At 39.1% G+C, this 14,581-nt stretch overlaps 1 protein-coding gene across 3 annotated transcripts in view; it reads right to left on the reverse strand.

Annotated features, from left to right (window-relative positions):
- APBA2 (amyloid beta precursor protein binding family A member 2) overlaps positions 1-14,581 on the reverse strand; it is a 91,118-nt gene that overhangs the window by 33,438 nt on the left and 43,099 nt on the right. For all 3 annotated transcript variants that reach the window (XM_032122517.1, XM_032122519.1, XM_032122516.1), the window contains exon 2: positions 4,913-5,918. In XM_032122517.1, the coding sequence (XP_031978408.1) occupies positions 4,913-5,881 (969 nt within the window). In that variant the 5' untranslated portion in view covers positions 5,882-5,918. The remainder of the gene's footprint in view (positions 1-4,912; positions 5,919-14,581) is intronic.

Consider the following 14,581-nt stretch of genomic DNA (forward strand, 5'->3'; position numbering starts at 1 on the left):
TGAGTCCCATAGTCATCTTCAGCCCCTACCCAGCAGAAATTGCTCTCAGCCATGCCAACGCCAGTGTTTCACAGAGGCAGGATCCCAGCTGGGATGAACAGAGTAAACTCTGCCACATAGAAGGTTCCAGAGAAGCAGTTACTTAATTGAGTTGCGTTAGTGCAAGAGACCTCTTCCATTGGTTATTATTTCAGCTGCTGTCCAGTGTTTTGCTTTTTTCTTCACTGCTTCTACCATTTTTTAATTATGCTAATTCTGCAACAGGAGAAACTGAAGTTCCAAATGCAGTCAGGGAGTGGCAGGATGGGGCTGGGACTGCCCTGTGCCATCGTGGGAAGGAAGTAGGACAGGGTATGTTGCAGTGAACTGGAGACAAGCTTTTTGTGGTTTCCTTTGGTTTACACCAGGCCCTTGTTCATATTTTGTGCAGTACAAGCACACATTTGCAAGAGGAAATTACTCTCATTTTTCACCTGGTAAAGCTGTTCCTGTGTTGATTATAACTGTGCCAAACCAACAGTATTGTAGTTAACCTTGAAGAAAATGTAACAACATTCCAAAAAGCAACTACTTTTCACAGGAATATCACATCTATTTAAAATCTCTGGTTGTACTGTATGCTACTGTCAGTTGAAGGAGCCATTCAGTTCATCTTCTTCCATCCAAACGTACACCTGTCAGTTAATTCATGTTTGTTACATTAAAAACTGTGGTAATTCAGGAGAATTACATCAGTAGTATGTCTGACAATACTCAATTTCTCTGCTACAGGTGAAACATATGAAAAGAAACTAGAAACAGAAAAAGAAAATTTCTTCATGTGATACTTTAACAATTAGCTGAGAGATGACCAAGATGTCAAATGGGTGTGGGAAAACCCTTAGCTTGAGGAAGTTGTTAAATTTGAGTTGTTATAAAATATCCAGAATAGTCAGTTTAACTTCACAGATGTGATGCCTTTCTTAAATAACATAAGCATGGAAAACCTGCAAGGAATAAGAGTTGTGCTAGGCAGTGAGTTAGAGCAAATATGCTCTCTAAATGTACTCTAGGTTTCCCTCAGACTTGTCTAGTGCTAATCATCCCCTTCAGTGCTTCCCTAGAAGTATTAACAAATAAAGGCTAAACAAGCCAAGCTCATCTATGCCTGAAGTTTTCAAGCCTGAGCATGTGTATTCAAGACAGGAGACTGACCCACACTGAAAGTCAAATGAGATGCTTACTTTGTTTTTCCTTCTCTGTAAATTGTTGGGTCTTTCTTTAAAAGTGACTGTTTTCTGGTGCAAACCTAGCAACAGAAACCTTTAAAATCACATTTGTTTACTTGTTATTTAGCAAATGTCTTGCAAATAGAAAGTTAGCACCTATCATGAGCTAAGAATTAATAGCTCTGTATTTTAAAGGAATGTAAATGTTATAATAAGCAGTAATACTACCTGTATGAGGCAGGAAAGGAGGAGAGGAGCAGAAACATGAAAAAGCTAAGGATAGCATACTACATGCATAAAACAACAAATGCACCTTCCTGCTTGCTCATTGTTTGCAAAAACTGACATACACGTAGTATATCTTGATTTAACCTGGAAGCATTCAAATCTACATTTATTTAAAGATAATTGAGGCAAAAAACCTGCTCTGTATGGATTATATATGCCTCTGTCATCCCTTTCAGCATGGTATTTTGTACTGTGAGATGCACATTTATACTAGATCTTTTAGCAAGGTGACAAAACCAAGGCTCTTCTAAGAGCCTGTTCTCTGCAAACAGTAAGTGTAGCATGCAAATGCACTGACAGTAGCCTTGGGGTTTTTCCTTTCACTGTGAAAGAAATGGAATTCTTGTAGTTGGTTTAAATATTGTAGTTAAAATTATGGCTGTCTTGGTTTCAGAAATGAGACAGGTTCATTTAGGCAGTACTCTAATTCCATCCATCCCTTTGACATTTCATAGTAAATATTAAAAGAAGTGAATGCTCCAGAAGAAAAACAAAATCCTCTGCACCTTATCTAAATTTTTTGACATTCAGTATTAATACTAAATGTCCAACCACACCTTGTGCTAAGGACATTTAAGGAGCAATTAAGAAAAAAATCCAACTTTGGCAGAAACAGATACTGAACTCTTATTCTAATGCCCTCACCATGAGCCTGATTTTTGGATAAAGCTGAGAATGATAACTTGCACTAGGTTGAGAAGAACACAGCAAGGTAAGACCAGTCTTGTCATTATACACACATTCAAGTAATGCTTGCCAAAGGTTATTTAACTTGTTTTTTACTCCTTCTTCTGTATTCCTGGAGGCTTGGGGTGGAGAGAGGGAGAATTACCTGTAGATACAAAAATGCTGCTAGCAAGGATTTTCTTGCTATTTTCTAAGTCCGTGAGAGACTTTTCTCTCACGCAGAAGAGGTAGCAGGGAATGTAAACAACCAAGCCACCTGCAACCTTGAAAGTCTTGTTTATGGTATAGTAGAAAAGTATTTTGACAATGGATGTTTTAGGATTTTAGCCAATCACCCCCAAGGGGTGGCTGATCCTTTGTCCAATTAGACTATGAAGAAAAAAGTCTATAAAAAAGTTCGTAAAATAATTAAATAAATCAATCTTGCTGCACAATTCCTGCCTGCTGGATCTTCTCTCCTCCTCCTCCTCCCTATGGCTGCGGGACACGGTGATATACACCCTAGGGCCCAGGCCTGCGGTAATAATTACCTCATGTCTCCATTTGTGAGCCTCTGTATCTCTGTAAGAAATACCATTTCACACCTTTTTGCCTTGGAGACCTGTGCTCTTCTCTTCAGTGAATTGCCCACAGCACCTGTGCCCTGTCTCCTTTCTTGGAAATGAAATGCATGCCTTGTCACCCTGTTTGTTTAGCCCTGTGTGCTGATCTGGAGTAGATACCTGTACTACTGTATCTCTAATTTCCTGTCTTCATTTTTGACGGAATGAAACACTGTGTACTGTCCAGTGCTCTCTATCCATTAAGACAGGAGGTTGTGGTTGCTATTAAAAGTGATTGTATTAGCTCAGTGGCTTCATCCAGCCAGGGGTTACCTATCACAGCAGTGCTTCCCTTGTTATTAAACAAGATGAAGGCATTGGTCCAAGACTGACTAGAAAAAACAATTAAAGCTCAGACAGGCAGTTCAGAAATACTTAGGTGCTTTTGGTTTTTTTTCACACTGGGGCAGTAATATCAATATCCAGGTGTTACATAGCCCTCAGCCGTTAGCAGTCTGTTGAGAATGACAAAAGTACAATGCAGTTCAGTTCAGCTTCTGATAAATAAACTTCAAACCAAAAAAGTTGTTGAAATGAAAGTCTATTTTGAATATTGTTTTGAATGGGCAATCGTTCAGTGGGGGAAAAAACCCAACAATTACTTAATCAAGCACTGAGGAATTCTTTCTTATTCAAGAACTCTTGTCTTCTGTTCTGAAAATATTTTGAGAACTTGCAAGGAGCAACATTCCCAGTAGCAGATGCTGGGAGAAAGACCATCACTAAGTCTAAAACATGCTACCTCAACCTCTCTGCTCCCAGCCAACACCTAGTAACTGTTCAAACCATTCACCATCAGTAAGCGTATTCACTAAGGGACTTTTATGCTGGCAGTAGGGCACTGAATATAGTAAGTTGCACAATTTGGTTATAATTATACTTCTGAAAATAGAATGTAGTAATGAATATTAAAAACTTGCTGCAGATATAGGAAATCTGAAAATATCCCTCTAAGACTTTTTTTTGTTCACAATTATAATGACGGTTGACCTGTTTCATCAGCATATCCTTAAACATTTGATCTCCTTTTACTGTTTTTCAGAGGAATTAACATATTTTAATGTCTGTTTTTAATGGAATCACCTAGACTAAATTGTTTAACTGTGGGGCACTTAACTACAGAAAATCGTATTTACAGAGTTGATAAAGCTGAAACAGGAAACGTATGCATCTGAAGTATAATAAAGCATTTTAATTAAAGATAAGGCAAAATAATTCATTTATCCGTACTAGTTTGTTATCCAAGTACATGTTATGTTTTACCTCTTTTAGGTAGATCTGTTCATTGCAGAAGATAACTAATATATAATTCAACTGCATATAATTTTAGAGATGTAAAATCAAGGCTTTAAAATGACATTAGGGAATGAGGTGTATTTCTCTAAGAAGTAACCACATTCAATTTGAAACTTCAGGGAAAAAAGTCACACTTCTTTTCCTTTAGAAAAGCTTGAACTTCATTCTCAGACTCTTTTTCTGGCACTCAGAATTATAACAAGAGAAGATCATGCACAGTTTAAATTAACTTCTACATCATTCTTGTGATAAAACTGCTTAACAGCATTTTTGGTATGAGTAAAGCTCCTGTTTCTTCCTTCTTGTCAAGGTCAAGATATGTCAAGTTAGTAAAAAACCACAGCAATATGCAGGCACTTCTTGCAGGTTTTTTTAACATATACAGTATCTAGATACGACATATGTTCTACTGAAAATAAAATGTAATCAACCACTAAGGCAATGGTACAGGAGCTCTTAATGGAAAAAAAAATTCAACAATTTCAATGCTGACCCCAGTTTTAAGTTTCTCCAGAGTGTCACTGCAGAATGAAAATAGTTTAAACAAACTGGGTTTGCCCCATGCATCTGGAATACCTTTGTTTGAATTGTCTCTTCTCTGTGCAAAACCCCTTTGCTAGTTCTCTACATATGCTGATTACATTTAGCACCTTTTTCTAAACACACAATGTGATTATGTGAATACAATATCAATAAAATCTAAAATATCGCTAATGTATATATTTACATATTGATATAGATGTATTAAAATATTGCTAGTTTTGTTTGGAATAAATAACATAACACTTGGATAATGCCTCTGACAGTGTGGTTTAAAAGAGCACCTCATACCTGCTCCTGTGGCCACTTCTGTCTGTCTTCTGGGGTTCTTGACTTTGCTTTAAAACCTCGATGCACATCTCCACTATGCTTAGAGGCAGATGGGATATTCAGTGATTTTGGCCTCCCCTCGTGCCTGTTAGCACTGTGAACAGCTTCTCCCTTTGAACAAGTCTCTTTGTAGTCATGTGCCATGTTTTCAGTCCCAGTGTGCTCTGGACTCATTTCTGTTGTACTGTTAATACTGCTCATGCTCATACTCATTTTGATTTCTGCTACAATCTGGTCAATGTCCTCTTCCTGCTCTTCCAGCTCTGCATCCTCTTTTCTAGAATGGTATGGTGATACTCCCTGTGAATTTCCATTAGCCTCTGCTGGGTAATAGTCCGGATAGTCACCTTCACTTTGACAGTACTGTATGTTTTCTTCTTGGTCTTGAATCTCCAAAGATGATGCTTCATCCTCCAAAATCTGAATGCCATTATCTTGACCTTCCTGCCACTCTTGCCTGTCCATCACCTCATTTTCATCTTGGTGCTGAATTTTACCTTCAGCCCATTCTTCTACAGCTTCCTGACATTCATCTGTTTCAACATGGTGCTCCTCATGGGGAGCATACTCCTCCCCATTGCAGTCCATTCCTTCCAGGTAACTGTCATCCTCTGGACAGTATCTAATGTAGTATGTGATCCCCTCCTCTTCTTCTGGCAAGCCTTCATCATAGTCCTCTTCCTCAGAAGTGTTGTTTACATAGTCAGAGCTGGAGTCGCCATCTCCACTATGGTCATTGCATTCATGTTCCACAGGGGTAGGACTACCTGGTCTCACAGTTGGTAGTTCTGCCTCCTTTGCTGCATAATCTTCAATGGGAAGGTCGCTTCCTTCATTTTCAGGCTCCCTGTTGTGAGATGAAGTCGGGCAGGCTCTGGCTCTGTGATCCAGCATGCTGGCTGTAGTGCTTTGATGTTTCCTGTTTGCCATAGCCAGCTCCTTACATGACAATCATTTCCAGCAATTACTGCAGGGAAGATGGAAAAGCACACATTCAGAAAAAGATCATCAGTAGAGAACAGTGATGTTAATAGGAAGCAAACTGATAGATTCATTTGGTAAAAAGCCTGTGTTTGTAGATACTTGACCAAATTCAGACAGCTAACTTTTAAAATGCTTGTGCTGTGGAACCATGAAATCAAAGCAATAAGTTGCACTCTGAAAGGAACAGATAAAGAGAAGGTTCTACATTTATGCTGAATGTGTTCTAGTGTAGGCTTTCGTCTGTCAGTTTGGCATAGAATTAATCCTGAACCTTGAAATTAGTTTTCAATTTCTTTTTCTTGCCAGTAAGGAGTCATGCTTTGATCACTATGCAGTAAATGGGAGCTCTTTTCAATTTTCAGCTTAGGCATTTCTTTAACGTGTACTGAAAACAAACATTTAGAATCTGACCTGCTCTTACCAAAACTAAAGGAAAATAATTCTATTAACTTTGCAGTCACATAGTGCACTAAAAGATAATACATTGGTATTAAAAGTGTTATTTTTTAAAAAGCAGTTGCTGGTTTATTAGCCCTTACTAGCTGGATGCCATTGTTGTCTCCCATTGTTAAACCAAATATTGCTTTTAGAATAGATTTTTTCAGTTGGACGGGACCTACAACAATCACCCAGTGCTGACCAAGTTAAAGTGTGCTTTAAGGGCCTTGTCCAAATGACTCTTAAAACACTGACAGGCTTGGGGCATTGACTGCCACTGGAAGCCTGTTCCAGTGTCTGACTGTGCTCTTGGTAAAGAAATGCTTCCTAATGTCCAGTCTGAACCCATCGTGACACAGCTTTGAACCACTCTCATACATCCCTTCACTGGATACCTTCTCTGGGGAGAAGTTCAGCACCTCCCTGCCCACTTCCCCTCTGGAAGATGCTGTTGAGGGCAATGAGGTCACCTCAGCCTCCTTTCTACAAACCAGACAAGCCCAAAGCCCTTTGCCATTCTTCTAAGGATACCTCCTTCCAGCCCTTTCACCAGCTCTGCTACCTTTCTGTGCACACATACAAGGACCTTCACATCTTTCTTAAATGAGGGTGCCCAGAAGTGCACACAGCAGGCTGGTGAGGCTGTATCAGTGCTGAATGCAGAGGATAATCCTCTCTTCTGAGCAGCTAGTCAGTGTTTGACAGAGTCCAGGCAGCTCTCTGGGCTGCCAGAGCACTTTGCTGACTCCTGAACTGCTGTCAACCAGCACCCCAGAGCAGAACCTGGCATTTAGACTTGTTAAATTAATCATGGCCCAATGCTCCAATCTATCCAGATCCCTCTACAACACTGTTTTTCGAAGTCTAATCTATATTCTACATAAAAGACACATTTACAATAAAAGCTCACTAATTCTTCCTGCTAAATACTTCTGGTACTTTAAATTACATATTTTCTCTGAATACTGGATTCTAAATAAGCAGAGATTATATGAACTATATAAAAAATAGTTGAAGAAAATAGCTAATTCTAGACAGGTTTGACAAGTGTGATCTGCTGTGTGATTTGGAGGGGGGGAGTAATATACTTTAGTATTTGTTTCTCTGTATTTCATTGTTGTATCCCTATGATAAACTTGACCTGTGCAGTTACTTCACTGGGGTGAACTGAGCTCAGGCTTCTGACATGCACCACACAAATGCTTGTTTTACTGTATGCACCTAACAATAACATATCAGCCAAACACACAAACATTTTGACTTAACCAGTTTTTCAAGTCTTGTGTGCACACAGAGCAATAAAACTATCATGGAGCTAGAGGATTAAAGGAGCTATATAGGGAATAATTTCTTAGGCATTATGAACTTAGAAAAAATATCCTGCCACTGTAACCTAAAACCTTATAGATATCCCTGTAGAACTTGTGATACCACAAGAAAACTCCAAATCCTTAGTTTGTGACAAATCCAGGGATCTGATGTGTCTATGGATTATTGCAAAGTTATCATGTGGCAAATCTATCCCTGAAACATGAGTTCTACATTCTGAAACACAAAGCAGAGATGCATGTTAGTCACAGGAGGAGGTATGAAAGGAACTCAGCATGTAGAGCTCTTTTTAGTTATTGTTACCTTGCAGAATTAGTCTTGACAGAATAAAGCTTTAAAGTAAATAGTGTATTTGAAGAGAAGTTTTAAAAGAGAAAATCAGAGGAGGCGAAACTTTCTCAGTGATTACTTGGCCCTCCTCACTATTGGAAGAACTAGCAGACTTGCAAGGTTTTCTCAATACAATCTGTATACCCCCTATCCCATTGATACTAGTGATACATTTTTACTTTGGAGTCAGTTAAAAGAACAGAATATCAAGCTTTAGCCATCCATCCACTAGGGTTACCTCTGATTTAGTCAGCTCTTACTGCAAACTAAGGATGTTTCTATACTGTGACTGCAGTATAAACAAAACATATTTTACATTGGATTAAAATAGCAACTTAAGTCACAATATTACAATGCTCTGCACAGGCTGCAAAACACTGCCCACAAGCAAGATAAATTGTTTGTATGAGCAGATCAGGCATGAGTACATTACACAAGCATGTCTAAAATGAGTTAAGATGGAGTGCTGAAATAATTTTGAATGGCACTGCAAGAAAACTACAGAGATCTCATCTGGCTTAACCAAAAATTATTTTTTGTCAAGAACAGAACAAATCAAGTGCCTCTTATTGAAAGAAAAGTTCTCATCTGCAGTGGTCTCAACCTTCTAGTGGAAATATTATCCATATTAAATAATACTTAAATATTTACAGTGCAGTTGACCCTGCACATAAGTCACTACAGTATGGCTGAAGATACAGAAGCACAGCCTGTAACAAGCACAGTTTGAAACCCATGACTCAGATTTTCCTAAAGCATATGGAGATGAGAACCCTTTTTTTAGCCAGTGTAATGGAGTTTTTCCACCCACATCTAAGAATCTTCATTTAGTATCCAGGCCCAGAAACTGCCATAAGTGGTATCTCTGCAGCAATAGCCTTTTATAAATTCCAGTAGTGAATGCTCCAAGATGTTACTTACCTGCAGGAAAATCCACTACATTCTAGATATTCTATAACACATTGCAGGAAGCCACCTGAATGTGATCTGAGAGCCAAAAGGCAGGGCAGGAGCCTAGGGAGGGAGGGATGGCTGATAAGTGGAGCTCTATCAGCTGTGGGGAACTGCCAGGGTGAGGGTTCTCAGCTGGGCACTGGGGCCTGTTAATGTGCAGCACCTGCACTATGGTGGGAAGAACTTCAAAGAAATAGTGGCAGACTGGAAACTTTTTAAAGCATGGGTGATAAGAAACAGAGAAAATAATTCCTCTCAAGCATGTCTAGCACTGACATACTGGGACATGGGAAATTGGTTTTCAGTTAGTTCAGTCTGAGGCAGTGACTGAAGACAGTGCTTTACCCCCTGTATGCTGGAACTGAGGTAAAAGAAGCCAAATTTTTCGGTGAGAGGCAATGCTGATCTTAATGCTATAGAAACTGAAGTTACAAAGCAATCTCTGCACAACAATTACAATTTTAGTTGGCCTCCTTTGCAATCTTCTCAGTCAGGCACTACTCTTAAGGTAACGTACTGGAATAAAAAGGCAGAATTTATTATTTTCAGCCCATGAACTGCAAACTGAATGTGAACTGATTACAGCACCTTCAAGTACAAAATGTAACTTCTCCAGCTGTATCAACACATCAGAACTACTGAACTGAGTTTTCAAACAGCAGTCTTGAGAACTGCTCTTTATGGAGCTGCACATACATTTCTGTCAAGGAAACACACAGCTGTATTTTAACTCAAATATTAGAACAGCCAGGGCAGCCTAGTTTTCTTCCACTGTATCAAAATATCTCTCAAGCTTCCTAGAAGAATGCTTTAGTCATTGATTAGGTTCAGCATAACCTGAATATTTTAAAACCTAAAAGCATTCTAGCCTTTTTCTAAGCTGTCTCATGTCACACAGCAAAGTTCCTCAAGGCCACAGGTCTGAACTCTTCTGTCTTCTCACCTGCAGAGTGTTAATCTTCCAGATTTTAAAAATACCCAGAATTTTGGGGGTTTTTTTAATGCAATAGATATCAATTTTTTACCATGTGTTCTGCTATTCAGACTACTGCACAAAGCCTTCTGAGTCCCTGACTGCATGGATTAGTACTTTAGGTAATGTTCACATCAGTTACTGTGTAACCTTCTATCATGATAGTTATCTTGAGAAAATTATAAATGGATGATCTTGAAATTGGAGAAAATAATGGATTTCTATCTAATATTACTCAATGTTGAAGTTAAGAGAGGAGTAATGATTTGCTGGATCCAGAGGCACTTTAACAGTAAAGGCTCCAGTTGAGCCTACAGATCATTTCCTCTGCTCGGTGTAAGACTCCCTCCTACTTCTTGTATCTCACCCCCCTCCTTGATAGCAGAAAGTTAGGTCAAACTTCTGCATCACTCTAAGCACATTTTTCCACTTCTGGCTGCGGCTGGAATGAAGTGTTCCTGGGAGCATGGGAGGGTCAGTGCTGCATCCTTGTTCACCTTCCTTGGGATTCAGTAATTTTAACTTCTGATTTCAGTTGTACAGTGCATCACTAAATCTCCATCAGTGTTGTCAGGATCAGTGAATAAGGGACCAGTTACACAGGGTCCTCAGTAAAAACCTTTTTCTTTCAATAATAGTTTTGCTTTATTTTTCTTAATTTTCCCTGCCTCAGCTCAGTGTTGAAAAGAAAATCAATCTCCAGGAAACAACATGCTGCATTTCCATGTGAGAGTAAAAAGGCGTATGCATAGGGGAACCAATTTCTTCTGCTCCCAGAAACAGGATTACTGGGTTACAGCTGAAATTTATTCTAATCAGTACTCATTATACTCATTAGCTTTCTCCTGAGTTTCCTGCACCTAATCCCAGACAGCTGCAGTGAGGGGTTTATCAACCTTAACACTTCTACATCTTTTCACCTGTGTAGAAAGATCTCTTTACTGTCCTCCCAGTGAAGGATACCAATTAAATTTGCATTAAAAATGGGAAATGGTACACAATTATAAACATGGTGATACAGTGAAATACCCAGTATCATACTGCTGGCTGTGGTTAAAGAACTGCATTGCATCTATACTTGATTTGCAAATAGAACAGCACTTTAGTGGAAGCAAAACAAGTTATTTACATTTAACATGCACAGTGATCTGGGGGGGGCAGGGGAGCATTGTTAGGTTTGTTTGGCAACAAATATATTATTCCATGCTTATCTACAGCCAAATGTTTTTTGAGCTCTGCTGTTCCAACTTACAGGTGAACCTAAGAGTTTTACTGGCCTGAATTTGATATATTCACTTTATTTTGCAAGCCCTCTTTCCTGTGCCTACTCCTCCCCAGGTTCGTTTTTTCATCTGTTCCTCAGTGCTTCTCCCACACTTCAGGTATCTGCACCCTTTGTCAGTTTTGACAAAACTGACACTCAAGGTTTGCTTCCCTGGAATTGTTCAGTATCTCCTATTTTCCCCAGATATTGTCTGCTATCTAGCTGCTATTAAAGTGGTTTTACTCTTTGTAAGTCATCTTCAGATGTAAGTTATAAGCACTGCCACACAATTTACTGCCAGGCGAGATCATAGCACATACAGCCCACAGCCTTGCTTCTCTCTGCTGAGCTGTGCCGTGGATGCACTGCTGACTGAAGCTATTCCGTATGTTAGCCCTATACATTCATAATCCAGAAATGCTGCAAAAAAGAAAAAACAACACCCAACCCTCTTAACATGGACATATGTTGAGATCTGCTACATTCATCAACTTACTCAGTACACCTGTAACTGAGATAACAGTATTTTTCAACAGAACTGCATCAGAAAATTCATGATTGCAGGGCTTTAATTATACCAGTCTCTTCTCCAATAAAGAGATAAGTTGAAGTGGAAAAAATCTAACTTCAATTCATTCAAAACAATTTTAATATTAAACTAATAGTATTTCTCAGTAGGCTTTCATTACAGAAGACTTAATAGACTCCCATCTGCTAAGTTGGTCCAGAGGAATTATGACTGATCCTAGACTGGGAACTGGAATTTTTAATAAGCTGATAACAGAACATGAGCCTGCTGTGACTAAGTCAGATTCTGTAGTCATTTGATTCCCCAAGGCCAGACTCCATTAACTTCATTTTTCAGTGGTGCTGACTCTCCAGACCATGAGAATTCATTATGCAGAGCTCCAGAGCAGAGTGCAGGGTAACTGCCAGCTCCTCTAAAAGCAGGTGTAAATGGGATCCTGACTCTCATAGGAGCCCTAATCCCGCAGTGTCAGTGACAGCAGAGTGAGCACGTGACACAGGATTTGGGAAGGAGCACAGTCTCTCTAACAAAGGGAAGGGAGGAGAGGACACAGCACAGGAGGAAGGGGCATGCTGGTCCCTCTTGCAGAGTGAGCCTGGGTAGCACTGACCTTCTAGTGCTCAGTATGGAGTCTCCAACAATGAGGACTACCACAACATAATTAAATTAGGGTTATGTTGTCGCACTCCAAGTGCCATCTCAATGTTACTGAAGTTCTCTCACTCAGGCTGGCACAGCCTGATATAGCACTTATTAGCCAAGCCTGTTAAAAATGTCTATTCCTTTTCTCTGAGGCCTATGAATTTAAAACAAAAAAACTCTAAACCAACACATTGTTTCAGGGAGGGGAAAAACCTAGGACAGAAACTTCAGTTATTAGGAACACATCATACATCATCAAACCGGTCCTTTTATGTCCAGAATGTTAGATCTGCATGGCAGTAAATACCTACAAACACAGTCATATGCATGCATCTCTCTTCCTCAATGCAAGCTCAGCAGGTACAGCATACCCCAAGACACCTGTTTCTTTGGGATTTTTGTGGCCATAGCTGATTCAGGGGTGCTGTTTGAACCTGCATATCTCAGAGATGGCAGATTCCTCAGTTCCCTCCAAAAAACCTTTAGGGAGGTGGGGAAATTGGCAAAGACTGCTGAGAAATCTAGACAAATGGTAGTGCTAAACTCCAGTCTTTGTGATTTGATGTCTCACTTGGAGTTGGTTTGATGTTTATAAAATGATAAAATTGCTTTATTCACCTATTTGTGAAAATACACCATAAAGATTACTTTGAAGTAAGTGTCTGGGTATAAAAATTATTAATTTTTAGCAGCTGAGATCTGATTTTTTTTACTGTGAAACTTGAGATTGAAAACTGGCTGAGGTCTAGCATTTCCTTGTGTACAGAACTCCAGTATGAGTACAGACAGCAGTGGAGTTGGTCTTGGGAATGCCACTTCTGCCTTTTACAGTGTATGTGAGTTATCTTTGCTCAGACAGCTTTCTACCTGCTTATTAAAACCTTCATGAATACAGCAAGTATTTAGGTAAGCCATACTAAAGCAGCTTTGCAGATATATGACACTTCAGTGGTGCTATTGACACCCTAAAAAAAAAAATCAAACAGGCAAACTTAAAGAGAATCAGAGAGGACACTGAATTTATGGGGAGTATATTTCTTTCTATGAGTTTTCATACATAAACAATACATTTGATAAAGAATTTTTAAATTGCTAAAGTTAATTTTTGCAGAAAGTGACTGACAATAGTCAGAAACCATTTAGAAAATTAGCGTTGACAAATAGATATTATGTATGAAATAAACCTGAAGTGTTTTGTCAGTGTTGTTGAAAACTTAGGACATTTCCAGGAAGTTTAAAGCTTAACTAGATAGGAATTTCCAGTTTCTGGTGGTTCTTGATAAATGGCCTAAATATTCCTTTCATTTCTTATTTCAGCCAAGAGCATATTCTTCTCAATCCACAACAAGAATGAGAGGGCCAACAGAAGACAAACAAGTCTTAAATGAGCTCTCTTGCCGTTTATTTTATGATATTTCTACTCTCACATGCTTGATCTCTTCTAGTATAGTGGTATAAAAACAAGAGTAGCAAACATAAAACGTGGATAGAATTAACAGCAACTTGCTATCTAGGTTTTTCATGTTTTTCCTTCATTTAAAATTAAATCCAACAAACTACAAGTAGTAGTTGTTGTCTGCACCAAGCAGAAACCTCTCAGGATTCAGAAATGCATTTTCTTTTGTCCTGTGAAATTCCATTCCAAATTAGTCTCTTTTAATCTTTCTCTTTTTTGTGAGTGCCTTTAGAAAATCATGACAATTTGTCAAAAAGCTTTATAAATCAACCCTGTATTTAGATGTCTTTCAATATTTCTTTATTTTCTTAGTGTCTTCTATAAAGACCCAGTTTCCCATCTCCCTGCTGGGCTGGTGTCAGGCTGGGGCTGCCTCAGGTCCAAAGGAAACAAAGCACTTTACACACTGAATAGACAAGCCAGAAAACCACCAAACACACCTTTTGTGATTTGAGGAGGGAAGAAAGATGGTCTGTGTTCCCCCAGTGCCTCTGGCTCACACAGTAGGTGCTGTGAGTTTTGTAGCAGCTGGGGTCCATCTAACGCTGACCCTGTGTCCAGTTGTACACGGTTCTTTGTTTTCAGTAAGGGCAAATATAAAGCAGGAAGTTGCAAATTAAAAATATCAACAAGAGTTATGTAACTTTGTTAATTGTAGCAACACCACGGTAAAGTCCAGATTCAAGATTTTCCTTTTAACCTAAATTCCCCATCCTCACACAGTGTACATA

This window comes from Corvus moneduloides, chromosome 13, assembly GCF_009650955.1.
Source record: "Corvus moneduloides isolate bCorMon1 chromosome 13, bCorMon1.pri, whole genome shotgun sequence".
NCBI lineage: Eukaryota > Metazoa > Chordata > Aves > Passeriformes > Corvidae > Corvus > Corvus moneduloides.